Source organism: Rhinolophus hipposideros, assembly GCF_964194185.1.
Source record: "Rhinolophus hipposideros genome assembly, chromosome: 12".
NCBI classification, from domain to species: Eukaryota; Metazoa; Chordata; class Mammalia; order Chiroptera; family Rhinolophidae; genus Rhinolophus; species Rhinolophus hipposideros.
The window spans coordinates 18,923,969-18,951,594 of NC_138058.1; the positions used below are offsets into that span (position 1 = coordinate 18,923,969).

The following is a 27,626-nucleotide window of genomic DNA, read 5'->3' on the forward strand; positions in this document are numbered from 1 at the left end:
GTGTTCAAAGGATGGATTATAAGTAAAACAAAAGGGATGAAAGGGAAAGAGATACATTGAAACTAAAAGATGTATCCCAAAAAGTGGGCAAATCTACACTATATCATCTGAAGATGCAAATGAGGTTGATAAAAATCGCAAAGAAAAATAAGTGATAGTAGCTACTCTGTCAGGATAGTAGCTACTTTTGGAGGAAGGCAAGAGGCAGACAGAGGCATTTCTAGGGAGATGGCAGAATTCTATTTCTTTACCTGTATAGTGATTACAAGAGTGTTTGCATAATAATAATAGAATAACTTCTATACTTCTTGTATATGTATTTCTATATCTATGTTCTATTTTGTAACAAAAGTTCAAAAACATACATTTCTCATATATCCTCCTTCATGTTTTTTTTCCATTTCTATGTGAGTGGAAACACGGATATGGCACCCAAGGTAAGTTGAAGATGGCACACAGTCCCCTCATCCCATCCATGTGGCCCCAGGAATGGATGGAGGAGAGCTTCCCAGTCCTGTCACTCGCATGGTAGGGTTATATGATTAAGAGTGCAATCCTATTGTGTTGGAGCCTTTGCACATTTTGCAGTTTATTAGATAGAGTAGTTGATCTGCCTTAAATAGAACACCTTGAAATGGAGCTCCTTTTGTGTTGTTTCCCCTGCCAACTCTGCCTTCTTTCAGGCTTCCTTTCCTTCCCTAGATCCTTCCTACACCCAGCGTGGACCACACACAAGCATCACTACCATTTCCTGGTGCTTGTTAGAAATGCAAACCCCAGGCCCCATCACAGACCTGCATTTTATGAAGAATCTATACTTTCATAAGAGACCAAGGAGATTCCTTAGAACAATAGTTTGAGGAGCAGTGCTCTAGAAGACCTGTCGCATCAGTCAAGTTCTTAAATGCAAGCATGAAAAACGATTTCTGTCAGGTGTAAGCAGCTACTCTGTGTCTTTGTCATTAGTTTTTGATTCAGTCTTCGGCAAATGCACCTGATTATTATCTGGGGGAATTGCAGACCCAAACTCTGGGTCATGTGTCATCACCTAGTTGAAAGGGTGAAGGAAGAAGGTGTTGGGAAGAAAGTGTTTTGTGAAAACAAGTAGTCTGGCAATTTTAGCTTCTTATACCAAAATTCACAGAATGAGTAATTCCCCAAACACAGGAAGGGAATTCAGATGCTGATTCAAACACACATACACACATACAAATGGCCAATAAAAAACAGATATAGCAGAACTATAATTCAGGTACTCAAGCATGGGTGGAAGGTAGAAAAATTAGATATATTGATAGGCAATAATTAAGATGAAAGGTTGCTGATAAGGAACTATGGACTAGGGCAGTCACGCCTAATATGCTGCATCTCTTTCGGATGCCTTAACCAGACGCGATTCACCAATCACAGCATTTTTTATGCTGAGCTCAAATACTACTTCATAATTCTCAGCCCAGTGCTCCAGGTAGCTACTATTAACCAATCCTTTTTCTCCTGCAAGACGAAAGCTTTCTTTCTTTGCTGATCCCTCCCTGCAATTTAAGTCTCTTTGCATGCCAATTTTTAGGCAGAATTGACTCTGTGTGTCTGAGCAATACAGTACCATCTTGACTTTCAAATAAAAGTTAACACCCAAGTCTCGGCCGGGCTGATGATACTTAACAAATGTCTGACCATTTAACATCTGTCTTGTCATTGAGACAGATGTTTAGAAAAATCCTGTTCAGAACAATAGCATTAACTGCTTCACTACAATGATGGAAGACATACCAGCCAAGGTCAAAGTTAGGGTAGAGGACGACTTTAAATGGGCTCAAAGTTTGGAAGCCTGAAATCTTTCTATGGATACGGCTGTTTCAGGCTCTTCATGATTACTGACATATTTTATCATATTTCCTTAAGCTTTGGGGTGTAATTGCTATTAAAAACAAAACCAAAAAAAATCAACGCCATAAAGTTTCTGGGCCAGGAGCCATGCAGCCTAGGGGGCTTGACAAGAATTGAGCCTCATTAATCTTATAAATTTTGGCCAGGCTGAAGGTCAGTTAGGGTAATCAGTCAGTGCAGTAATCGACCCAAAGCTACTTTAATAAGCTAAGGTGCCATCAATGTCCACAGTCCACTGGTAATGACAGCGCTATTCATTGTTGGGGCTGAGAGTTGGGGCCGATGGAGAGAGCAGAGGGGAGAACAGAGGGGTATCAATGAAGCTTGTGGAAGAGCACTTTTAATCACTATTTCTACTTTACTGTGTTTTCTTTACAAAAGAAACAAAATTCTTTGGTCATTCTATGCATTATCCTGATGGTAGTATCTTCTATGAAACAAAATCATTTTAATTGGTGTAATAGTTTCCTTAATGGAACCAATTACTTCTAAAACACACACACACACACACACACACACTCACACTCCAAAAAAACAGGTCATGAGGTGTCAGGCCACCCCATCCCCCAATCTCAATTCGAGCTCTACTGGATCAATGAAAAATGCAACTGTCATCATTAACAACACCATGTGCACGACCTCAGTAGCAAACATGCGATAGTTGCATTTAACCAGACAAATCTTTAAATTTGTCTGTTGCCCTCTAGGTGTTTCCTCTAGGAGTGCAGACAAAGTCAGGATAAAAGCGAGGAATGTGTCTTACTGATGGAGTAAGAAGCACTGAGACAAACTTAGATAAATGTAGTCGATTTCTTGTATTTATGACACTGTTCTTCACCTCTCCTCACATCCATGCCTCTGCCATGTGACTCTATAGTGCCTACCCTCCTGTGGCGTGCATAGAGCCAGTGGATGATGACAGCCATATTCCATACATGGGTTTGAAAGGCCCATTCACCATTGGGCTTGCTTGGTCTTCTTCTCTGCCATTCTCATGAGAAGGACATGCCCGAGCTAGGAGGCGTGTACCAGGAGGAGGGGACAAACATGTTGAACAGAACTGAGCCACCACAGTCATCCATCTCCATCAAGGTTGTCCTACGTCAGTCAAGAGAAACTGAGCCCAGACATAGAAGAGGGCCTGATCAAGGTGACCACCCTGGACTAGTGATTAAACAAGTGTTATTATTGTATGCCACTGAGGTGTTATACTGCACTATCATGACAGTAGGTAACTGAGAAGATAATATACATATTTCAGTAGAACAATTTTTGGTGACCACTAAGTCATCTTTTTGAGAGATATCTTGATAATAAATTTCTGATCAATCAGTTGACTAGTTTGGTGTCATTCCAATTTAGTTTTTGGCCAAAAGCATTGGATTGACAGTAGTCTACACCATGTGTTCCACTACATATCCATGGGCCATGCTTAAAACTATCACAGCTACAATTTCTTATTTTTTAGATTTGACAAATTCTGTAGTTAAAAAATTTTACTGAAGAGACACTCTGTGGGGAGCAGGACAGGGAAGGGTTGATGGGGGCCCGTCCTGAGGAACAGCAGGGGCTTGGCTCCTTCTGCTGGTTCCATTTTCTGCTCCAGCGTGCAGAGGACCATGTCAAAGTCCTTTTCTCCCTCCACAATAGGCAAGGGCAAGGGCAATTGCTTGCATGGAAGAGGCAATGAAATATTGCCTTAGGATCCAAGGGAGTACTGGGATCATTGTGGATCTCCAGATGGCCTCAATTCAGCAGGTACAGCAGCTTGCCCTGGTTCCGATAAAAAATATTAGCAGGACATGGAACCCACAATTGCTGGATGCAGCACAAGGAAGCAAAGGGGATTCGTGGAGAATGAACGCAGAAGGCAGACACTGAGTGTAGCAGTGGGGCAAGGAGCAGAGGTGATGAGGAAGAGAGCAGGAAAGGATTAGGGGAAATTAATATCTCCTACCAACAAACTTCATGCAATGCTTCCTTGTGTCAGGCACTGTTCGGAACACTTAGAGTAACTCACTTTTTTTTCTCAAGAGAGCTGGATACTATTTTGTCCATTGTACAGGTGAGGAAATTGAGGCAATAGAATTTGGTCACATGCCCATGTTCACAGAGCTAATACATGGCAGTGGCAGGAATTAAATCCTGGTTGTCTGGCCCTACAGTTTCTGTTCTAAATTACTAACATAACACAACCTCTCCTATGTCGATATTGTAACCGTTTTCAATACATTATTGCCCAAAAGCAATGGTATATGTGATGGTGGTATATACAATTCCAGGAACATATGTGAACAAGCTTCCTAAAGGATGAGGGAAGTGCAAAAAGAATTCTGGAAGCCTCCCCGGAGATAATAGAGCAGGAAAAGGAAAACCTCAGTTGAGAGATTGGAAAAGCAGACCCAGTGGCAGATAGGCACAAGAGAAAATTAGTAGTCCTACCAGAGACAGAAGCGATGTTAAGTCCTACACTAATTCCTACTCCAGGAACTGAAAAAGGGACCTGCTGGATACTCATTATGAGACTCTGTAACTTCCTTGAGCTTTAGGATTCTGTTCAAAAATAAAAAAAGGGGGGGGGGTACTTATGGTTCGAGGCATGTCTACTGTGAAAACATATTTATGGGTTATACTTGCTCTTATGTAACCATCTTATAGCTTATTGGTCAAAATGTTTTAAAATGGTAAACTGTAACATTTTCAACAGAGGCTCAAGTCAGGGGAAGTGAGTCTCCTCCCAGAAATGACTTGGATCCACTTTCCATACTTTGAAATTGTAATTACGATTATGTGTGAAAATCTATAAGCTAGGTGGTAGCAGAGCAGGGATCTGCCTTATCATAGAGAGCTCTTTGAAAGCTGTACATGAAGGTAGGAACTGTGGCAACCTAGCATTCTAGTTTTTATTCTCATTCATAAGGGTTTTAGGATCAAACCATAGTCATCCTAAATATATCGACCTATTGCATCGTCTATGAGAACAGACACATCCAGAAGTGGGAGTCAGAGTCCTCAGCAGCCAGGACAAGGAGCACCTTGAACTTTGTATATCACCCAGCAAGTGCAGGAACTCATAAATACTGCCTTCATTAGCTCATGGGCCCTGTGATTTGTGTCCCTGATTAATAAGGGGCACTTTTTGTGACCCCTCCAGTAAACAGGCAATGTAATTCCTTTGTAAATGGACTATTAGAATGGTTTAAATGCCCTTGCCTACAAGCTGAAAGGCATAGTTAACACTTTTTCCATAAGCCAGGAGACCAAAATTTAGCTATCAATCAACCCGAGCAGAAAGGAATGACTTGACAAAATCATTTGTTAAGTCTGACAGGAGTTAAAAACACAAGGCTTTCTTCCAACTGTTTAAACGTATGTGTGACAAGGGAATAGTAATTGTGGAAGACAAGACATTTAAAGGTATTAGCTCAGCACTACCAGTCTATTTTACCCAATTAAGGCTATTCATCAATGTAAACAACTGCATTTTCTTCAGGAAAACCAAAAGGAATATAGTTGATGGGTCATAACTATTCGAACCATTGACTTCCTTATTGCAAGGGAGGGCAGAGTGATGAAATGATAGGCAGAGTGTAACTCACAAGTTCAAGGAGACAAATAAACAGTCTCAAAAAAGACCAAAGATGTTTGCCTACGTGGTGGGACATCAGCAGTGAATGGTATATATTGAGCCAACTTCAAATAGATGCTGCAAAAGTGGTTTGTACCAAGTCTAAAAATCCGCAACCATTTGATGAATATGAAACAGTTCCCTGAAAAAGACAATACAAGAAAAAATGGCTTTCCCCAGCCAAGTAGAATCATACAAGCTTAAACTTGGATGAGACTCTGAAGGCTGCATGTCCAATTTTAATCTACCCGATGAAAGGACATCTCTGCAATTCTTTTTAATGAATAGATGTTCATTCTTTCTTTTTTTTAATTTCATTTTTATTGAGGTACAACTGACAAATAAAATTGCAAGATATTTAAAGTGTACATTGTGTTTAATACATATATATATCTACATATATACACATATATGTAGATATATATGTATACATTTCCCTCCCATGTAGTTAATGAATACAATCCGTCACCTCACATACTTTTTCTTTTCTTCTTCTTCTTCTCTCTCTCTCTCTCTTTTTTTTTTTTTTTTTGGTGAGAATGTTTCAGTTCTACTCTCCTAGCAAATTCTAATTGTATAATACAGTGTTATCAACTGTTGTCACCATGTTTTACATTATATCCTCAGACCTTACTCATCTTATAGCTGAAAACTTTGTATCCATTTACCAACTTTTCCCTATTTCTCCCACTTACCGGTCACTTATAACCATTTTTCTACTCTCTGTTCTATGAGTTTGACATTATTTTGTAAGATTCCACATATGTGATACCGTGCAGCATTTGTCTGTCTCTTTGGCTTGACATATCATGATGGCTTCAATACCCATTCATGTTGTCACAAATAGCAGGATTTCCTTCTTTCTTATGGTTGAATCATATTTCATTGTATATATATCACATCTTTTTTATTCAATTATCCATTAATGGATACGTCAGTTGTTTCCATATATCTGCTATTGTAAATAATGCTGCAATAATCATGGCGTGTAGATATCACTTCAATATCCTGTTTTCATTTCCTTTGTGTATATACCCAGAAGTGAGATTGCTGGGCTGTATGGTAATTCTATTTTTACTTTTCTGAGGAAGCTCCATATTGTTTTCCATAGCGGCTGCACCAATTCACATTCCCACCAGCAGTGTATGAGGGTTCCCTTTTCTCCATATCCTTGCCAACGTTTGTTATCTCTTACTTTATTGGTCATAGCCATTCTCACAGGTGTGAGGTGATTATTTCATTGTGCTTTTGATTTGCATTTCCCTGATGATAAGTGCAGAACACATTTTCATGTACCTCTTGGCCATTTGTATGGGTGCTTTTTTATTGTTCTGTTTTATTGTTTTTGTGGGGGGCGGTGCAGGAATGACTATTCAGGTACCCTGTAAATTTTAAGGGGGTCGTTTAATTTTTGCTATTGAGCTGATGAGATCTTTATATTTTAGACATTAATCTTTTATAAGATGTATGATTTGCAAATATTTTCTCCCATTCCATAAATTGCCTTTTCACTATGCTGATGGTTTCCTTTGCTGTACAGAAGCCTTTTAGTTTGATGTTCTCCCACCGGTTTATTTTTGCTTATTTGCCTTTGCATTTGGTGTCAATTCCAAAAACTCATTGCCAAGACCAATGCCAAAGCACTTACCTTCTATGTTTTCTTCTAGGATTTTTACGATTTTAGGTCTTACATTCAAATCTTTAATTAATTTTAAGTAGGTTTATGTGCATGGTGTCCAGTTTCTTTTTTTTGCTTGTGAGTATTCAGTTTTCCTGACACCATTTATTTATTTATTTATTTATTTATTTATTTATTTATTTATTTATTTTTATTAGCTTCAGGTGTACAAGACAAGGTAATACTTAGAAGAGACTATCCTTTCCCTATTATATAGTTTTGGCTCTAGATGTTCAGTGTTAAAAAAACTGATAAAGTTTCCTAAATTATTTGTCTTCAGTAGAGCACTTTAAAATATTTTTTTTCTGATCTCAAAGGGGAAAAAGGGATCCATGAAGAAAAATCTATACAAATGTCATACTATTATTAAGAATATTTAAATGTTATGACAAAGAAAAGAAATGAGAGTAAATGCAACATATATATATATATATGTATATATATATGCAACATATATATATGCAACATATATATATATGCAACATATATATATATATATATATGTAGATAGTAATGAAATTAGATCAAAGAGGAAGGAACCTTATAATAAAAGTAGTAAGAAGTTCACAAAAGAGGAGAAAGATGCTTTATCTCTATCTTACTTTATTCCACTCTATACTCAGTGATTGGTGTTCACTCATCTATCTCTTCTACTAGCATTTGAGGAGCGCCTGGTGTACCCAGCACTGTTTGGCCAGGAATACACAGCAAAACAAGACAAGCCATCTACTCTTACTTACTGCTGAAAACTGCTCTGCTGTCTCAATTCATAATTACCCACAGTGATCAAAAAGCCACAGTGATCGCCTTGACCACAAACACACTTGACTGGACTCATAAATGAGGCAAGCATGAGTTACTCCTATTAAATGTGTTGGAGGCTGGCCAAATTTGTTACATTTCCTTCACATTATATTACATAAGATTTTTTCTCACTTAAAAGTTCTCTCCGGGTTACTCCTCCCTTCCATAAGGACAGACATACTTTCAAATGCCCAGTTTGTTAGCCCAGAAGATTTGGCATTTCAAAAAGGAGGGATTTTAGGTAGCATGGGTGAAGGTGGAAAAGACATTTCTCATATAACTACCTTGCTAAAAAGAAGACTGATTCTTTTGCATATTTGGAAGGTCTACTCAGTTTCTGGCTGCTTATTGCCTTTAATAACAACCCTGTGCATGCTTGTTTTTATAGCTTGCAGAGAACTTTCCTAGACATTATTTCATTTGACCTTCCTTACAATGTCACAGTCGGGGTGAAAGATGCAGTTTGCAGGGTGAGAATCTTCTCTTTGTTGCATAGATGAGGAACCGGAGGGTCACTCGTTGCACATAGCAAAGTCCAGAGTCAAATCTTCTAATTCTTAGAATAGTTTGATTTTACTCATGAAGCTGGCTGTTCAAGTTCACAAATGGACAAAGGTCATCTTATTTTCCATCCTTCACTCCCAAACCTAGTCAACCACTCTCCCATAGCATTAGATTCCCTCCAGCACTGTTTACCACAAAAGGGGAACTAAGATTTGATGCCTGAGTATTTTATTCTGAGTATTTAATCTGTGCCACGGATTCATTGGCATTGAATGTACACAAGCTGCTTGAATCCAGTGTGAGAGAATACGGAGTTGCATCAGATAAGTTCACACCAGCAAGAACGCTTAGAAAGCTTTTGAAATGCTGCTCAAAAACAAGATGCGATCCCCCTATAACTGAACTGGCAATTGGGAGAATCACTAAATGGATGGTTTGATGGCCGGCTTACAGCAGAAGCCTATAAAAATTATTTGGTTAAAGAGTTTGAAGCAAGATACAGAGAACAACTCTGTAAAACCATAATTCTTTCTGAGAGGATGAATCCTACACCCCTGCCACAATGTGGTAGGATACGTACCAGTTGGTTATCTGGCCCCATACTCCCATATTTCCTGCCATTCCACATTTCAGCACAAGTCCATTGTAAATACAATTGCCCCTGGGAGGACCCCAGCCAAAACTCACCAGTTCCCTCTCCAGGTATTAGATGAGTGACAGTTCACCTGAGCAGGATGGGAAAGTCGGGGGTATAAGATGCAATTGAGTTAGGGAAGAGGAATGATAGCACTTACTTGTTGGTACAGATACCGCTTATAAATGAACCTCTGAAGCTTCTGACTATTTGTGGTCATTAAAGAGTCCCTTACGTTTTCTAAAACGGAAAGCCATTCACCATGCTCCCCTGTTCTATTCCAATAATGGATAACCGTGTACCTCTGAGCTAACTTCTCTCTCCAGAGCCTGCCACCGCATGCTATATTTCTTCACTTCTTGTCTTTAAATATTGCACAGTGTTGCATTTCCAACAGCTGCTGAATTTTTCCCTAGAGGAGCTTCATTTCAGACAGAGGCCTAATGATGCCTCCACATTTCCAAGCTTGTAGAAATCCTATAAAGTGACTGGTGGTATCGCTATTCAAGGGAAAGAAAGGAGATAGAGTCAGATTTAAGCTTCCACAGGTTGTTAGGGAATCTGGACTCTTACACCATATTTGCTTTATCTCAAGCAGACTTCTAGGCCTGCTTTTCCTATAAAGGGCCAGATAGTATAAATTGTAGTCTTTGTGACCAGTTGGTATCTGCCACAACTACTAATCTCATTGTAATACAAAAGGTGACAGCACAACTTTATTTGCATAAACAGGCAGAGGGCCAGATTTGGGCCACAGGTTGTAGTTTGCAGGCACTTGCTCTAGATGGTTCAACAGTGACTTTGAGTGTTGTAGCCCTTTTGCTCTGCCCGTGTCACTGCTGCATGGCTACTACAAGTCCCTGGCTCTTCCAATCTCCACTCAACACTGCTTACTTATCACTGAGAAGATGCAGGACCCAGCAGCTACCTGCTTAAGAAAATTGAGGAGGCTAGAGACGGCCTCGCAAGTGGCCAGTTTGACTGGTATTATTAGACCAAGTTGACTTTTGTTCTCTTTTTGTCTCATATTCTGTTAGGAAACAGGTTATTCCAGTGGTTCCTATGCCATTTTTTCTAGCAGAAGCTTTGAGGCAAGGAATGAAGAAGAAAGGTTAGACGGAGGAGCAGAAGTTGTTGGCTTTTCCTAAATAGTCTGTGAATTAGGTCGGTATCAGGTTGAATTGCCAGGCCTGCTTGATACAGGTGCTCTGAGTTGGACTGGACTCCAAATCCTGATATGTTCTCCTAATTTGGCAACAGTATTGACAGTACTTCCACAGACTGGCCCAACACACAGAGAAAATGCCCAAAGAACAGCAGGCACGCTGGTTGCTATGCTAATACACAGACATGACTAGCAGATCAGTCATAAGTGATCTCCTTTCAACTAGTTATGACATCTGTGGATGCAGCCGCAGGGCCACATTGATCTAAGCTGACAGATTTCAAAGGAGGGGCTGAGGGAAATCTGAACAGTCAGGCTAGTTCTCTAGTGCTGACTTCCTCCTAGCCCTGCACCTCAGAGCCTTCCCTCTCCCCCTTTCAGTCCTCTGGACCGCCCAGCTTGCCTTGACCAAAGGTGCTTTTCAGCTTTCTAGGCACCCCCTTTACATAGCTGGTACTTAGACTGCAGCTATTTAAGGCAGTTTGATCCTCACTGAAATTGAAGGACTCAAACAAAAATATAGAAATCCCGCCCTTAACAGTTAACAGAATTGATGTAGTTATAAAAACGAAGAAACTGTTGAATGAGTGAGGAGGGGGTTAGAACTGGTTAATCACCCAAACCGCTGGCAAGCACTTATCCTTGGATCAGATGGAAAATCCCCTCTTAACACCAAAGTCCTCCGGATGAATGGTTCTCCTTTAATCCTGGAATGCTGGGACACAATGCATTCAACTGTTGCTCGCTGAATATACCAAGCAGGTTTGCCAGTCTTTTGATCTGCATTTAATCTGTTACCCCACTACCCGCAGCTAAAATGAAAGTCGTTTTTTTTTTTATTTCATCTATGACTAATTAGAAAAATAATTATCAAAATCTTATTCATGGTTCAGTGTTTTACATGGAGCTGAACATAGATATGAATGGTTCGAAGAAACAATGGTGATTATATTAAACAGGAAGCCTATTATTTTGATTATTATTGAGCACTTCAAGACTCGTTATTAATTTATATTTACCTTATATTCTCCCCATTAAGGGAATTTTAATAAAAGCTATAAACTAAGACCAAAGTGTATCCACTTTAATAAGTACAGTCATTAGAAGGACAGTCTTCAGAGTCAGCTCACTTGAGTTTTCTAACTTTAAGCTCTATATCAGTTAGGAAATTTAATCCTACTGTCACAACTTCAAAATTCTACTCTGTAAACATAACATGTTTTTGATAGTCATCGTCCCTCCGTAGAATTGAAGATAAAGTGTTAGGAAAGAATGGGCCCTAAACAAATGTCAAACAGTTTCAGTGGTTGACTTTGCTTTTCTAACCTTCACATATAATCCATCCAGTACAAATGGGAACAATGGATCAGATGATCTAGAGAGTTGGTTGTTTCAGCTGTCTCAACCAGAGAGCATCAGCTGCTTAGTTCCTAAGCCAAACCATTCTTAGCACTCAGAGCTATGGAAAGACACAAAAATTGATTGTGAAGCCATGAATGCATATGCAATAACAGTCACTATTTGTAGGTCTTTGGAACTCTAAATAGAGTTCTTACTGAAACTTTTATCTGGGCCTTAAACTTAGGCAAAGTAGGGGGGGGGGGACACAACAACATCAGCTCTGCAGCACAAATCCAATATCAATGGTTGATAATTACAAAATCACTGATCTTAACTTTTCTAACTACTAAAATTGCCCAGTAATGATACAGCTGTTGCATGAAGGAATACGCTCCCATCTCTAAAATACAGGCTGATGGAGAGGGTCTTAAAGATGCTGAATAAAGAACGTTTGGTCTGGGAAAATACCATGGAGGTCTTTTCTACCCCTAAGTCTATGAATCCGTGACTACTGAATGCATATCTCCTTTTGCAAAGACAGTTGAGAAATAAGCCAAAAAGATATTACTGTTTTCCTGTCCTATCTCTCCATTTCCTCAACTCCTACCAATCCCTCCCCCCAATTGTTAGTGTAACTGAAAATCTATATGCATGGAACCATATAATCATCATTCAGCTTTTAAATTAAAGCAAGCATTTAAAGGGACTGTATCCTTCTTCCTGAAGTTAAAAATAGGTGTGATTTTTCTCTCTTTCATTGGGGTACATTCTTTGTCAAGACAATTAAATTTCTTACCTTTTTTTTTTTTTTTTTCGTGTACATGGGAGAAATTTTCCATGCTCCAGACAGACAAAAATACCTGTTCTGGGTAGTTTCCTAAAATGTGGCACCATATGTGCATCAGTAAACATTATGTGTAGAGTAAATTAAACCAAGCCTTATAATTAGTCAGTAAGGAAATTACTGTAGACCTGAAAAAGTAAATCAGTGGTATTAAAATGCTCTCCATTTTCTCTGAAGCACTTCAGAGTGCCATAAAAAGCCCATGTCACTGTGATAAACATCGAGAAGAAATGCATTTGGAGCAAGACAACCTAAAAGACACCACAATTCAAATCGGCTTTCAAATCTCGAGTCCAAGGTGTCATTTCGTGATATTAAAAGTCAGCCCTTTTGCCACTAATGTAGGGGGAAAACAAACAAAAGAACAACAACAAGAAAACAACTACTTGACATTGAGACTTTTGGGGGGAACTTGCTCATACAGCAGATGCCATAAACACTTTAATGGACAGAAGCTCTGGAGCGGAGTCAAGGCTAAGGAAAGATTCACCCATCATAAGATTCACCCATCATAAATCAAATCTCAACATTGTACATAAAGACGGTATGTACTATGCTGTCAATATTGTTATTTCTTTTCTTTTGCTTCAGGCTTCAATATGGCTCAGCAGTGCCCTGTTACTGACTTTTGTCTTTATTTACAATGGCTATAATTTGCTCAATGTGGGTTTTTGGCATTAATTTCAATTTTCTAAAATACTGCATAACATATCATTTGTCTTGATTACTGAATTCTTTGGTGCTCCCTGAAATGTTGTGCCCAAGGCCAGTGTCTCACTTGCTCACTCTCGTCTTTGGCGCTGCCCCTGAAAGCACAGATCTTGCCAAGTCTCTCAACATGGCACAACAATCAGCCAGACCATCCATGTCTCATCTTAGCCCATGAGAAGAGGAGGCTTAAGTGTGGATTCTCCTTTCCTCAAAACAGGTGTTGTATCTGTGAAGTGGCGAGGTCTGCTAGAGGCCAGGTGGATTCGAGAGCGGATGGAGTGCTTCACAGATCCTCAAACACATCTCCCAACAAATTGAAACAGGGTGTGAAAGTTCCCACCATCAGAAACAAAGACAGTAGAATTCAAATCTGCTAGAGGGTCACAAATTACCTGGAAGTTTATTATGATACAGAGTAGTGGTACCTTGGATTTTGAAATTAATCCGTTCCAGAAGACTGTTCGAGTTCTGAAACATTCGAAAACCAAGGCAGAGTTTCCCCATAGAAAGTAATGCAAAATGGATTAATCCATTCCAGACCTTTAAAATCAACCCCTAAAATTGCAAGTTTAGCATGATTTTTACTGTCTAATGATACCATCAATCCATAAAATTTACGGTGTTCATGAACTGAACTGTTCATCAACGATTTCAAAACCCAAAGTACTACTGTATAAGGTACCCCCATATGTATACAGAACTAGAATTACCGAGCATGGAGCTACATATCTGTATTTTAGCAGGTTCTTGAGCTGACTTTTTTAAAGCCAGTCCAGCAACGGGAAACTTCTGTGTTAAGGAATAGAAGCTTTCTCTTAAAATGGAAATAGCCATTATTATCACAGCATATATAGACTTTTAAAGTTAAACAATCTAGTTCTTAAAACAATGGAAGGGGGACATGAGAGTTTAGAATGGTGGGAAGTTGATGGTGGCAAAATTTCTTGGTGGTAAGGCTGCACACAGGGGGTTCTTCATTTTGTCATTACCTGTGTGATACTGGTTTACTTGGCCACTAGGAGATGCCGTAAAGAAACACAGTAACAGACACGAACATAAGCAAAAACAAATAAACAACTTAAAGCCACTGCAAAAAGCGTCATAACAAAGGTATTTTTAAATGCTCAAGGAGCCTGCTAACTGTATAAACCCTATTTACAGGAACTGGATAAAGCAGTGATGATAAGGTAACATTTAAGCTAAGCTTTGTAGAAAAAATTGTAAATTTTTCTGGAAGGGAAAATAAAAAAGGGGAGGGAGAGAAGAATTTCCAAGCAAAGCAACAGCAAGCGCAAAGGCACAAATATGTATGTGTTTAATACTGGCTTAATAGACTGCTGGAGCTACAGTGAGCAGGGAGGGAAGGCAGGGAGGTTGGGGTCAAGGAGACTTGTTAAGAGGCCATGGCCATCATTTTATGAAAAACAATTCAATGGAGTAAAGAGGAAAGAAATGGACTTGAAACACATTTAGGAGGCAGCCTGAATGACTGATGGGGATTTAAAGAACAATAATGGGAGGAGTTGCACAGAGCTGTAATCCTCTTGAAAAGCTGATCACAGTGAAAAGCACACAATTGTGTAGGGTGGGGGAGGGTTGAGGGTGTGGCTTTAAGTTACTCTGGAAATTCATTCACCCAAGAAGGAGGACAAAGATTGGTCAAGGGCATATAAAGTACACAGATGGATGTTATAACCAGTCCCATTTTCTTCACAATTTTCTACCCAAGCAAAGAGCAATGTTGAATTCCCTCAGCCATCATCGGTGACAGCCATGGAAGTCAGAAAGGTACAAAGTGATGAGATCCTAGAGCAAACAGGCATCCACCAGGGCTGGAGGTAACAGCAGGAGAGGCAGAAACTGCAAGAAGATGACTCACTTTCTGAATTTCAGGTTTATCCAGGCTCCTCAAGAAATGGGGAGATAAAGATATTATCAGCTGTCTTGATGGAATTTTCCCCGGGGAAAACTGATGCCAGAAGCCGTTTCAGGTAATAAAGGGTAACCTCAGTGAGGAGGGGCCACATGGAACAGATATATTTGGTCGCAAGTTGGCTGCAATGATGCACTGAGTACATTCAGTCAGAAGCACAGCGGTTAGTTATTATTATCAGCTCTAGAAACACCTTAATTTAGGCCATCACGACAAAGGCTTGCACAACATACTTTAAAATGATCTCCCTTCTAATGACAGTGATGGAAAAAAAAACCCGGCCTAAACATAGCCTCCAACAATTAATAGAGGCCAACCTCACTTAATCAGGATGGCTATTCTAAAATGAATGTTCTGATAAGATGAAAGGGTAGACTTTAAAAAAAAAAGAAGAAGAAGAAAATCCTTGTTGTCTCAATCATCATCATTACACATACTCCTAATTTTCCTACTCAGGAATTTCATTCTGGAAAAACATGATCGATTTTTAAATTTTATAATCTTATAGTGGATTGTCCAGTGTCCCGATCGAGATTCTTAATGGTCTAGAAGAGAAGGCGAGGGGTCAGAGACTGAACCAAATACAGACATTCTCTTAAGTGTGTTTTGGGACTCAGGTATTGATATTTATCCTTCCCCTCCCCATTTTTCTTTGACTTGTGGGGCCTGGGAAATCAGCAGAAGAGAACAAATCAGTAGCTCAAGTTTCCACCTAATTGAGCGCTTTCCTATTCATACATATGTTGCAGATCCCTCTGCTCAGTCTAGTGTGTTATTTGATCAGTCAATATTGATCAAACTGCTGGACTCTTTCCATGACCCAGACTCGCTAGTGAGAGGGAGGTGAAGCCCGGTGTCCTCCACACGCTTGTGTTTATGTGCGGACCATCCCCCATCGGCTGGCTCACAGGAATAAACTGAACCACTTGAAGACTAGAACAGTGTCTTCATAAGGGAAGAGCTTGCCCATAGTGATGTTTTAACAACTGTTTCCAACTGATGAAATAATGTACCTTGAACTTGGCCTAATAAATCTTTTCCGAGCGATCAATTAGTATGTGGTAGTGTGACATTCAGGGCTATTGTATTGGGGTTTTCCAAAGGTAGAGGCAGCTTGACTGTATAACCTGGGATGAGGAGCATGTCCAAAGGATGGCCCTTGAGCCCTCTCCCACCTCTGTCCTTCTTCTCCTCCCAGCCTTTCAGATCCTGATCTTTGGGGTTTTTGATGCCATTTGTGATCAGCTGTCTCAGAATTGCTTATGTTCTGTGTTTCAAATCCCAATTGCTGTGTGGTCACTTTCTGGTCTCCGTACGTCTACAGCGGCGTGGCAATCTGAGGTAGGGACCAAACTCCAGGGATTATGAGCTCTGAGATAAGTTTTCAATGTGAAGAACACAAACCTTAACATTCGGAGGAAATCCATATTTTATTTTATAATTTTCTTTTGATTGTAGCCATATAGATAGCCTCACGTCCTTATGAGGGAAAGCAGATTCAAGCCCGGAAATAAATAATTTGAACATATTTTCATACAGTGAATCTAAAAATGATTGGCCCCATCATGAGCAGATGTGAGAAAAAGGACTGAATGCCTTAAAATGACGTTTTTCTGTAAATATTTTAGAAAGTCTATAATTCATGCTTTGCAAAGCTAGCTACCTACATAGTATAGCAGTTGGTAAAAGGAGGACCCAAAGAACCATAACAACTGGAGACCTGAGAGATGATATCACATCACAAACAAAAACCATATTTTTGACATTTACCACAGATTTCTTTTTCTGTCTGCAGTGTGTATCTGTCACCCACCTGAAACCCTAAAATAGGAAAGGTGCTGTTGAAATCCACAAATCACCTCTGCATATACATGTCACCCCTCCTTCTTCCCCAGCTGCTTCTTCCTTAGTCGCTTAGTATATGGGTGACCCAACTGCATACGCCAGTTCTATGGAGAGGCAGGTAGGGAAGGGTTATGAGCAAAGCCCCTCCAGCTAGGTTACCTGGGCTGGAGCCGCCACACTCTGTGACCTTAGGTGTATCACTTCCTTTCCTGTCCTCATCTGTAAAATGGGCATGATGACAGTCTCTTCTATCTCAGAGGGCTGGCGTCAGAGTAAAATGTGCCCCATTCATGGAGAGAACTTAGAACAGTACCTGGCACATTGTAAAGACTCAGCACATGTCAGCTACACTTTAGTTTACATTTTATGAGCAGTGGTTCTACAAACTTTTGCTGGTGACTGCCCACCATTTGCTCTAGTTCTTATGTAAGACACCGATTCACACGGGACAGCTGAGGGAACTCTTCAGATATAATTACTTCTTATCAATCTTGGAAGATTTTTCTGTAGTCCTACCTGGAGGCAAGGTCTTGATAAATGGACCTTTACACATATCCAGTGATGCATTTTGCTTGTTTGCTTTTCATCTTTTGTTATATAATCCATTCTATTAACATTTACATCGCGATGTAAAAGCATTCTATACGTGGCTTTTGTTGTCTGTTGAAAATGTTTTGATTGTAATACCAAAAGTGACACTTTTGTCAAGTTGACACTTACTAAATCTTACTGCTGGAATTACTGTGATGGCTATGGAGAGTGAAGGGCTAAGGGATCAAATATATGGTGATGGAAGGAGAACTGATTCTGGGTGGTGAACACACAATGGGATTTATAGACGATGTAATACAGAATTGTACACCTGAAATCTATGTAAATTTACTAACAATTGTCACCCCAATAAATTTAATAAAAAAAAAAAAAAAGAATTAGGCCCTTGATTGGTTTGGGGAATGAGAGAGTTGCTAAGTTCGGCAACACCCTTATATGTCATGATTATTATTAATGAGCTTTACATAGGGAAACATTTGAGTGTTGATTTGCTTATCAACTTGGGGGGAAGACTAATAAAAGGACTAAAATAATAATCAAGATAAACCAGCATCTCTGTAAGCTGGGGGAAAATTAAGAGACCATGCCTAGAACAACTCACAAGTGGCACATAGAAGGAAGACAGAAAGGAACAGCTGGCAGAAACCGATTGGGTCCTCTCTAATGGATGAAGAGACCATGGGGGTTACTAGATTCCCAGGTGGGGAGTTAGCCAAAAGCTTTGGATTTTACAATGGTCTGATTCCAGAATCACGGCAGTGACAACAACTTGGACATGGGGCATACTGTGCCCACTGCTCTAAAATTAAAATGTAATGCTTAAAGCTATCAGTTATATTCTCTAACCCATTTTTAATTCCAAACAAAATACTCCTGAGAGGATTCTGTTCTACCACTGACCACTCTCATGGGTTTAATTGGAAAGATGGATCTAGGCCAATCAGCTTTAAATAACCCCCTTGGGTTCCTGTGACCTTTTTCATAATTTATGACCCCCCAGTGCCTTGGGATATGTTGCTGGAAGAAAGGGATTCTACTTACTTGACAATTCTATTTAAAATGAAATTCTTTTTATTCAATTACTCTTATTTTTTTCAAGTATCTACAAGTTTAAATTCATTTTCTTTTTCATTAGGGATGCCCAAGATAATGATCATGATAGACTTTAGTTCTTTTTAATTTGGTGACTAGAACTTTTCAAAGCTCCAGGGTGACCCTTCTGAAGGACTCTGACCAACCTTAGGGCTATAAGGAAGAGGCAGGGGACTGAAAAAGTGGGGAGTCATGAAAGTCACCACAGGTATTTTTCTTTGATGTCAACTTTTTTCCCTATGTGATTTGATGTTTCTGAATACTGTATAAAGGAATACATGTGTACAGAGAAGTGAACATGGTTAACTGACGGTTCTCATTTAGAACCTCTTCTAACTAAGGCTTCGATGGACAGACCAGAAAGTGTTTTAGCAATAGGAAAACATTCATTTGAATCAGTAGCATTCATAGGGCTACACTACATGGTTGCTATTAGCTACTTAGGTCAAACCTTGTTAATGAAATTCACTAACTACCCAAATCTAAGCTGACATCTACCTAAGCCAAGCTAATCGCAGCCCTTATATGTTCAATCTGTATAAGTGCTAGGTAGCTTCTGTACACTGAGATCAGAGAAGCTTTTGTACCACTACAGGTGTGTATAAAAAAACAGAAGAGATGGAAAGAAAGGCAAAAATACCCCAACATATGGATAGGGATGGAACTGACAGATGGGAACCATCCCTGTTCTAGAAAAGCAGATTGGGGAAGAGAAAGACATTTGAACCAAATTCAGGGATGTGATGTGAAATTATGCCATAACTGTTGGATCTTAATATGAAACAATTCTTTTTTTACCCTTATTCCTCTAAATCTATGGGAAAGGTGAGCAGAATATATATAACATACATATATATATATATATATATATAATATATATATATGTTATATATATATATACACACACACACACACACACATATATGTTATACATGGAATGATTTCAAGGGATGACATACTACTTCCACTGCCATCCTAAAAGAAGCTCTCCAAGGAGCTTATCACCAAAGCAGTTAAAATTCTGCCATAAGTTCCACCTTCAAATTTCACCTGTCCTCAGCTAAAAAGAGTCAACCCTTTTCTGAGAACTGAAACACCAGAGTAAAAATAACTTGATCCATTCCTTCTTAATAAGACAAAAAATTGCACGATAGGTCTATCATAGCAATGAGAGCAGAGAGCTGAGAGTGCTGGCTCCCGAATGTAAAAGAGTACACTGTACATACTAAGACCAAAAGATTGGGGAGGTGAAAAGACTCAGTGCATGAATTTGGCCTGGTTGACAACCTAGGCAAAGCCAAAGCCCTGAAGAAGATGCTCCATGCCCTCCCACCGCTTTTAAAATCTGTTATCAGGCATTAGGACCTCTGGCATAGAAAATGAAGGAGGATTTCCTTTGGAGTCCTTCAGTTTCCTACAGCTCAAAGATAGATTACAGATCTAGTTTGGCTCCCTACTTTTATAGATAAGAAAAGGAGACCAAGAGATGAAGGATCCTTGGTTACACAGCCAGTTTAGTGGCAGGACTAGATGTAAAACCATGGGCTCCAGACACCTGATGCAGTGTTTTCCATTAACTCCAGTGCCTGTTTTTACTACCCATATCATTTACTATTAGGTGGGACTTTGTATGGAGAGATGGTCAAAGAGAACAAGGAGAGGCAGACCGGGCCATATATCTGTTTGGTATTGTTTATAATGCCTAAGGGGACAATGTGTTATTCTCCATTATTTCAAGGTAAAATAAGAAGGAAATGCTTTTCCCAAAAGGGCTTGTTATCTGGGCAGTCAAACTAGACTTTTTGTATTCCAGAACTAATTGTGGTATCATCTAGAGGACATTAGCTCAAGTGTGTGATATCTTAAAGAGAGTCCCAAAGCTCCCCAGCAGTAATCAGAAGTGAAGTCTTCCTCCCATTCAAACCATTTCTAACTGTGCTCCTGGCCATTCTTGTTCTGGCGCTTTGCTAGTCTTATCTGACCTTGAACTGGTACAGGAGCGAGTGCTACGTGGAGCCATGCCAGTCCAGCTGCCAAAAGGAAAGCAACTATTGCTCCAGAACAGTGGTTGGTTCTAGCTGATGAACAAAATCGATGCTTAATGAAGGAGATGGATATATGCAAAAGCTACCAGTAGAACACAGGATGCCTTTCGGGCAGAATCAAGAGGGATTTTATGGTAACAATGGTGTTATTTTTCTAGAGAAAGAAAACACTACCAAAGAAAGTAGAGCTTACCATAGAAACATATAATAAGGGTTACAGGACAACATTTTCAGTATTCACATAGCACTTTCGAGATTGAAAAAAAGCTCCAGTCAGAGATTCCCCCAACCCCCATAAAAAAAAAAAAAGAAAAAAGAAAAGAAAAAGAAAAGGACCAATCTGACTAATCATGCAATTAGCCATTTTAATCCTCCAACTAACATTACTTGCTTTGGCTCACCGCTTCCCAAACAACCATCTGATAAGCAAACTTTCCCCTAGATTAATGTCTCCAAAGGAATCCACTGGGTCGGAGATCTTAATTAGTCCATCAGATTAAGAGTTCCATTTCTCATTAATCATTAGCATTCTTGTTTATTCATTGAATGCTTCGGAGTTTAAGTAAGAAGCAACAGAAATCAGACACCAGTTCTTTGCATACCTGCATCTGAAATAGTACAAACCAGATGTAGAAGATAGTGAATTCATCAGGTCTTTACCTGGGAAGACTGGGTCTGGGCAGTGAACAGGCTTTCCCCTCAGAGGTGGTTTTCATCATCACGTCCCTTGTAGCTGTCACATGTGTCTGCTGAGCAGACTCTGCCTTGTTGATAAAATGTTTCTGTGTATACTTACATGTTATAAAGAATAGCAACCTGAACATCACTCTTAGGAAGGTAGTCTGAGAAAAGACATTCTTAGAAACCACCTCTAAATACCATGCACTTAAAACAAAAACAAGAAAACAGTACCTGTCTCCTTAGATCTCTTGTTTTCTTGGTCATCTTATCAATTGCAATGTTTAGTGGATCTCCTTTTTCTTTCCTTCCAGTCTATTAAGAAAAAAGAAATAATTTCTGATTTAGAAAATTCAATGCTAGTGACAGGAAAGTTAAAAAAAAAATCAGACACACTTGACTTGTAGAGTCCAAGCAATTTTTTAAAAAAGATTATTTTTTAATGTACAAATACACAGCTAGAGTAATTTGGTCTCCAAGCTTAGTTTTCTGTGAAATAAATTTGACGAAAACCAATACATTCTCAGGATTGTTACACATATGTCCACATTCAACTCCATGAAAATCTGTTTCCTTTTCTTCACCAGACGTTTAGCAATTAAGTAAACCCAAGGATGTTTTGTTTTTGCCTTAAAATATAAATGGTTTGTGCTTCTCTATTATGTAAGCACATTTCTTCCTAGTAGAAGATGACTAAGATAGTAAAAACTAAATTAGAAAAAAAAATTAAGGTAAATGACCAGAATTCAGAATTTCACCCCAACATATCATAGGCCATATTGTAATTTCTGCATCAAAATAAAAAGAGATGCTTTACTAGAAAATATAGTCCTTCTAATCTCTGTTCTGTCATGCAGTAGAATGCTAACCATGATAATAAGAAATGCACAGCTTGAGGTCAGGAGGAAATTTCCCTTATGATTTTAACAGGCAGACATAAAGGAAAAAAAAATATTTAGTAAATCATTTACTTGAAGTTTCACAAGTTTCTTTCCTTTTTTTTCTATTTTTTGATGGCTACATGGACACATGCAAAACTGAAGCAATTAAAACCAAACAAAACGAGACGTCTATTTTCTTTTAAAAACCATTACAGCAAACAACAAGTCCCCATAGATAAAAAGTCCCAGGTAACTGTATGGATGGCATTATATTTCCTTTAACAGAAATTGTTTTCAAGAGCTTTGTCTCATCTATTAAATTATCTCAACCTTAGTCAAACTCCTCACAGATGTATTAGTTTATGGTCCTCGTGGCAGTTTCTTTCATTTTTGTGCCATACTCAGTTTCTGTCAAATCATGTAGGTCGCTACAAAATTTGTGTATATGATGAAATGAGATCCCAAGTCATAAATTGTGCATGATGAGATAATGTGTTTTGGGGATCCATAGAAATTACCATGCATTAGATTTCTCAATGTTCTCTCCCCAGGACAAAATCCAGGACACACGCAGCTGACACATAACCCACCCCCACCAGATCTACATATAGCTAGATTTAAAGCAGTCAACTCTTTTCTCCAACTTGCTTAATTAGCCTTTTTTTTTTTTTTAGCACAAATATCTAACGTGTAACTCTACAAGGTTTTCATTAAAAAGCCCAAAACAGGGCATATTTTTGTATATTTTTAATCATCTAAAATTCTACAACTGCCCATCATCACTTTCCACTCCCTAAACTTGAAGTTTGCAAATAGACAGATCTTAAAATGAACTGTCTAACATTTTACACCTCTGAAATATCAGCGTACAAATAGCTCCAAGAAAACGAAAGTATATGGAGAAGAACAATGTGCTTCTTTTTCTTTCAAGGGAAATGGGTGTCACACCCAGAGTGACCTCAGTGCCCTGTCTCTCCTCATTCAGGCATACCACACGTGGAGCAGCTGTTTCTTTTCTCTTTGGTTTGCTCCTTGAAAATAGGATGGATGTCTGCCATCAAAATACAGGGCTCTTTTGGGGACATCTGGACCATGATCATTCTGAGAACCACAGATTTCTTTCCCCGTTTCCATTTATAACAGTAATAAAGTTTTACTCTGAAAAATTAACAGCTATGAGTTTGGTTTAGAATGTGGCTATGACAGAAGGAAACTGGATCACTGGACTTTTCAATGAAAAAAAAAAATCAGGACAGTGTGGATATAGAAAATAATTACTGAACAAATGTTGAGTGGCAAACACTAGGCTTAATTCATCCTGCAGTGGCAAATCGTTATCACCACTCTAAAAAAATGAGAAAAGATCAGAGCAGGCCCAGGACCTGGGGGTGAGAGGGGTAAGGTGCTCACCTCTAGTATAAAATTTAAAGGGCATCAAAGAACTCAGTAATAAAGATAAATAACATTTTAATGCAATATTTTCAAAACTAAAAATTAATGTAAAAATTCCTTATTGAGCAAATATCAGATTTTTAAATAAAGACCGAATCTGACAAGGCCAGGATTCAAGTCAGGCACCTAAGGTGAGTCATCCAAGCACAGATCAAGTATAATTTTAAAAACTTTAACCATTAAAACATTGGAGGATGTATTTATACCCCCCAAAAAAAGAAGAACAAAAAAAATCAGTTTTTACCTAAAATTTATCTTTAACTGGGTGTCCTGTATTTAATGAGCTAAATCAGGCAACCCTACCCACAGGGATAATAGTGATGCTTAAGACTATAACAGGTTTTTACCAAGATAGGTGGGAAGGTTCTGTTGCATGATTCTATGAATCGAAGGACAATGTGGAATTCTAATTCTGTATCCCATTTGGCATGATATTCTGTAACTGTAGCACCTATGAGGTGTGACAACTAAGTTTGTGAATTTGTGGCAACGATGACGCTAACCTTTTATGATATCAGAGGGATTCTTCATTATGAATTTGTACCAACTGGACAAATAATTAACTGAGTTTACTATTGGAAGTGGTAAAGAGGCAGCATGAAAAAGTTAGCCAACCTGAACTTTTTGCCAACAAATCATAGCTCTTGCATCACGACAATGCACCAGCTCACACAGCACTGTCTGTGAGGGAGTTTTTAGACAGCAAAAAAAAATAAATGTATTGGAACACCCTCCCTACTCACCTGATCTGGCCCCCAATGACTTTTTTCTTTACCCAAAGATAAAGGAAATAATGTAATGAAGACATTTTGATGACATTCAGGACATCCAGGGTAACACAAAGACAGCTCTGATGGTCATTCCAGAAAAAGAATTCCAAAATTGCTTTGAAGGGTAGACTAGATGCTGGCATCGGTGCATAGCTTCCCAAGGGGAGGACTTCAAAGGGGACCATGGTGATATTCAGCAAGGAGGTATGTAGCACTTTTTCTAGGATGAGTTCGCAAACTCCATTGCCCGACCTCGTATTTCTTATGCTGTATGTTTCATGTGTTTGTTTTCAAAGGCTAACAACAAAAAAATCTCAGTTTGAGGTATACTTCCTTTGTCATGTTGTGTCCACAAACCTTGTGTGCCTTTCTTGGACCTGCTCCCCACTTGCCTTCTTTATCTTTACCTGCAGAGAACAAGTCTGCAATAGATAGCCATTTAATAAATATCGTTATTAACAAAAAAGAAAAAAAAAGATGAAGACAGGCAGGAGTGCTCTCTCACATTGCTGCAGGCAGCTTTCCTGCTGCCATCTGCTGCACTAGGGAGGTGCGTGTTTATTAAACGTTATTTGTTTTAGTCTTTGAACACTATTTTAGAAAACACATTTGGGGGTAGATCCACAGCTTGAATTGATGAGAAGGAAAGGGGTGCACTTCCTGATTTGGAGTTTGATAGGTGATCCTTTCTTCTGCCATCCTCTGGCTCTAAATCCAAGTCCCCTTTGCCAAAGTAATCAAATGCTGTCAAGGAGACTTTTGTGTTTTCAGTTTAATCTTACACAAAAGGATCAAAACCATTAATTGAAATTTTGATTTTCACAGTTAATCTTCAGGAAAAGCACTGTATTTTAGTTCAACGCTTTTTTTACAATACTACCCTTTGCCTCTTTGTGAAATGAAAGCCCCTCTATTTTCAACAAGGATCTTCCTTTTTCTTCTTTTTCTATCTTTTTTGCTGTTAATATACATCATCCTTTTTGAAACACTGATGACATATACAATGTATTTATATAATATGCTGGATAGTACACAACTGATACTAACTCCCTAGTTTATAAAACAAAAAAGTAAGGGATATGATATGTTAAATTTCTGAAATTGAATATTTCTTAAAAGGCCATTCCCCATCACAGCTCCTCTTCTCACCCTTAACACATAATTCATTACGCGTGGTCCACCATGGGAGTATAAATCTACCATCTCCGTGCTTCCATCAGATCCACGGTTTCGTGTTAGTTCCAGGGTACAATATTAATATACGTGAAATGGCTATAAGAAGGCAGATATCTATCACTCTTTTCCTTTCCCTCAAAGTTACCTGCAAACTTGATTAAATGTATGAGAAATCTTGAAAATATTGTAAAGCTGCAACTCTTAATATATTGAAGGTACGAGGAGCTAATCAAATGCCCAGTCTTCAAATTATTGTCATTTCAAAGAAGTGGAAGTCAAAATCATCAGAATAGCAGAGAGCAATAACATGCTATGCTCTCTCTTGTCAACACCTTTTCCTGTCATTTAAACCTATGAGTTAGACAACAGAAGGGAGAGAAAAATAATCGACTGATCTAGCGGTCACATATCATATTTGGATTTGGAGGGTCGCCTATCTACCCTCAACCCCTGTAAACAGAAATCATATTCTTATTCCAAATAGCACCATTGTTTATAGATCCTTGAACATTTCATACTGTCTTTTCATTATGTGTAAATCACAAACTGAGAATGTGGACCTTTCTAAATATTTCCTTTGCAGTAGCTGTGGACATTTCTCTTGGAAAAGAAGTTGGTAATATCTCTTTAGAATGGGTGAAAGTTTAACAGTGGCCACAAATCAAATCCATGATCCAGATACTTTGACCACACCACAACCTAGCTTTCCTGGACCCTGAGAGGCAGGGTGGGGGGATAAATGTAGAAAGGAAAAATTGATGACAAAGTGTCAGGGCAAAACGTATCCTGTCACTTCTCTGCCCAAATTCGTCAATGCTGAAAGAAAGAATCATCAATACATAAGTTCAGAATATCAGGATGGAGTTATTGATAAGAATCCCAGGCCCTACTTATTAGCACAGGAATCTCAGTACACACTTCGGCCAATGCACAAAGAAGGATGGGCTCAGGGAGATCTGGAGTATTACTCTGTTTTTCTCCTCCCAGAAACCTGTGTTTTTTTTTGAAAAATCCTTTAATTTTTTTCTTCTGATGCAAACCAGGGTTTCTGGCCCAAGGATAAAGTCATGACGAATGAAATTCAGCTATTGGGTTATAGGTGAAATTACTGGGAAGGAACACTGTTTTCCCTATTGGGATTGATAAACTGGCAGCAGATAAACCTTGAGGTAGATATGAAGTCCCTGGAAATAGATGCCATGAGAAGAAAAGCAGAGGAGACAGAGAGAAAGGGGTAGGGAGGGAAAGTGGGAGAGGGGGTGGCAAAAGAGGCAGCAAATGAGGAGAAAGGGAGGGAAGGAGGAAGGGAGAAATGTTAGAGAAATAAAACAGAAGAGAAGCGGAAAGAAGGGAAGAGAAAAAGGGAAGTCAGCTTTTGGAGTCAAATCAAACTGGTTCATATTTTCCATTTTATATAACTTGTAAAATAAAGCTCCATGAGAATATAGTCTTTGTTTGCTTATCTTTATACTCTTAGAGCCAGGAGCTGTGCTGGTCCTGGACAGGTATTCAATAAATTGTATCAAATCAACCAGTGAAACACATGGGCTCCAGAATCCAGTTATCCCGAAAGCATAATTATCTATCAATGGGTTTTTCTGGTGTCATGAGTAATACATTCCCTCATGTTTGTTCATGTTGGATTTCTGTCACTTATGACCTAAGTTAGAGACCTTAAACATACCAGACAAAATACTTTGGAGGCAGGGTGGTAGAGAGAGCAGATCTCGGCAATGTCCCCCATGGATACAGCCCAGAGTGCTCTCTGGGATCGCAGACTTTTGTATCACCTTCAGGGTTTCTCCCACAGCTAATCACTGCCCAAGTTCAAAATCCTAACCATATTTCTCCCCTACACGTTATTAGTCACTCGCCTTGATAATTTGTCCATCAAATACTATCTAGGATGCATGTTGTTCCTCAAATCCCTCTGCACATGACACCCACTCACCCGCGTGTAGACAGATCTCCAACAGCACACCATCGTTTGTTGATTTCCCTCCCTC

General features: G+C 39.0%; 1 protein-coding gene across 4 annotated transcripts in view; it reads right to left on the reverse strand.

Annotated features, from left to right (window-relative positions):
• The window catches only part of CTNNA2 (catenin alpha 2), a 1,066,300-nt gene that overhangs the window by 239,737 nt on the left and 798,937 nt on the right, over positions 1–27,626 (reverse strand). For all 4 annotated transcript variants that reach the window (XM_081068568.1, XM_081068571.1, XM_081068569.1 and 1 more), the window contains one exon: positions 21,576–21,656. In XM_081068568.1, coding sequence (XP_080924694.1) covers positions 21,576–21,656 — 81 coding nt within the window. The remainder of the gene's footprint in view (positions 1–21,575; positions 21,657–27,626) is intronic.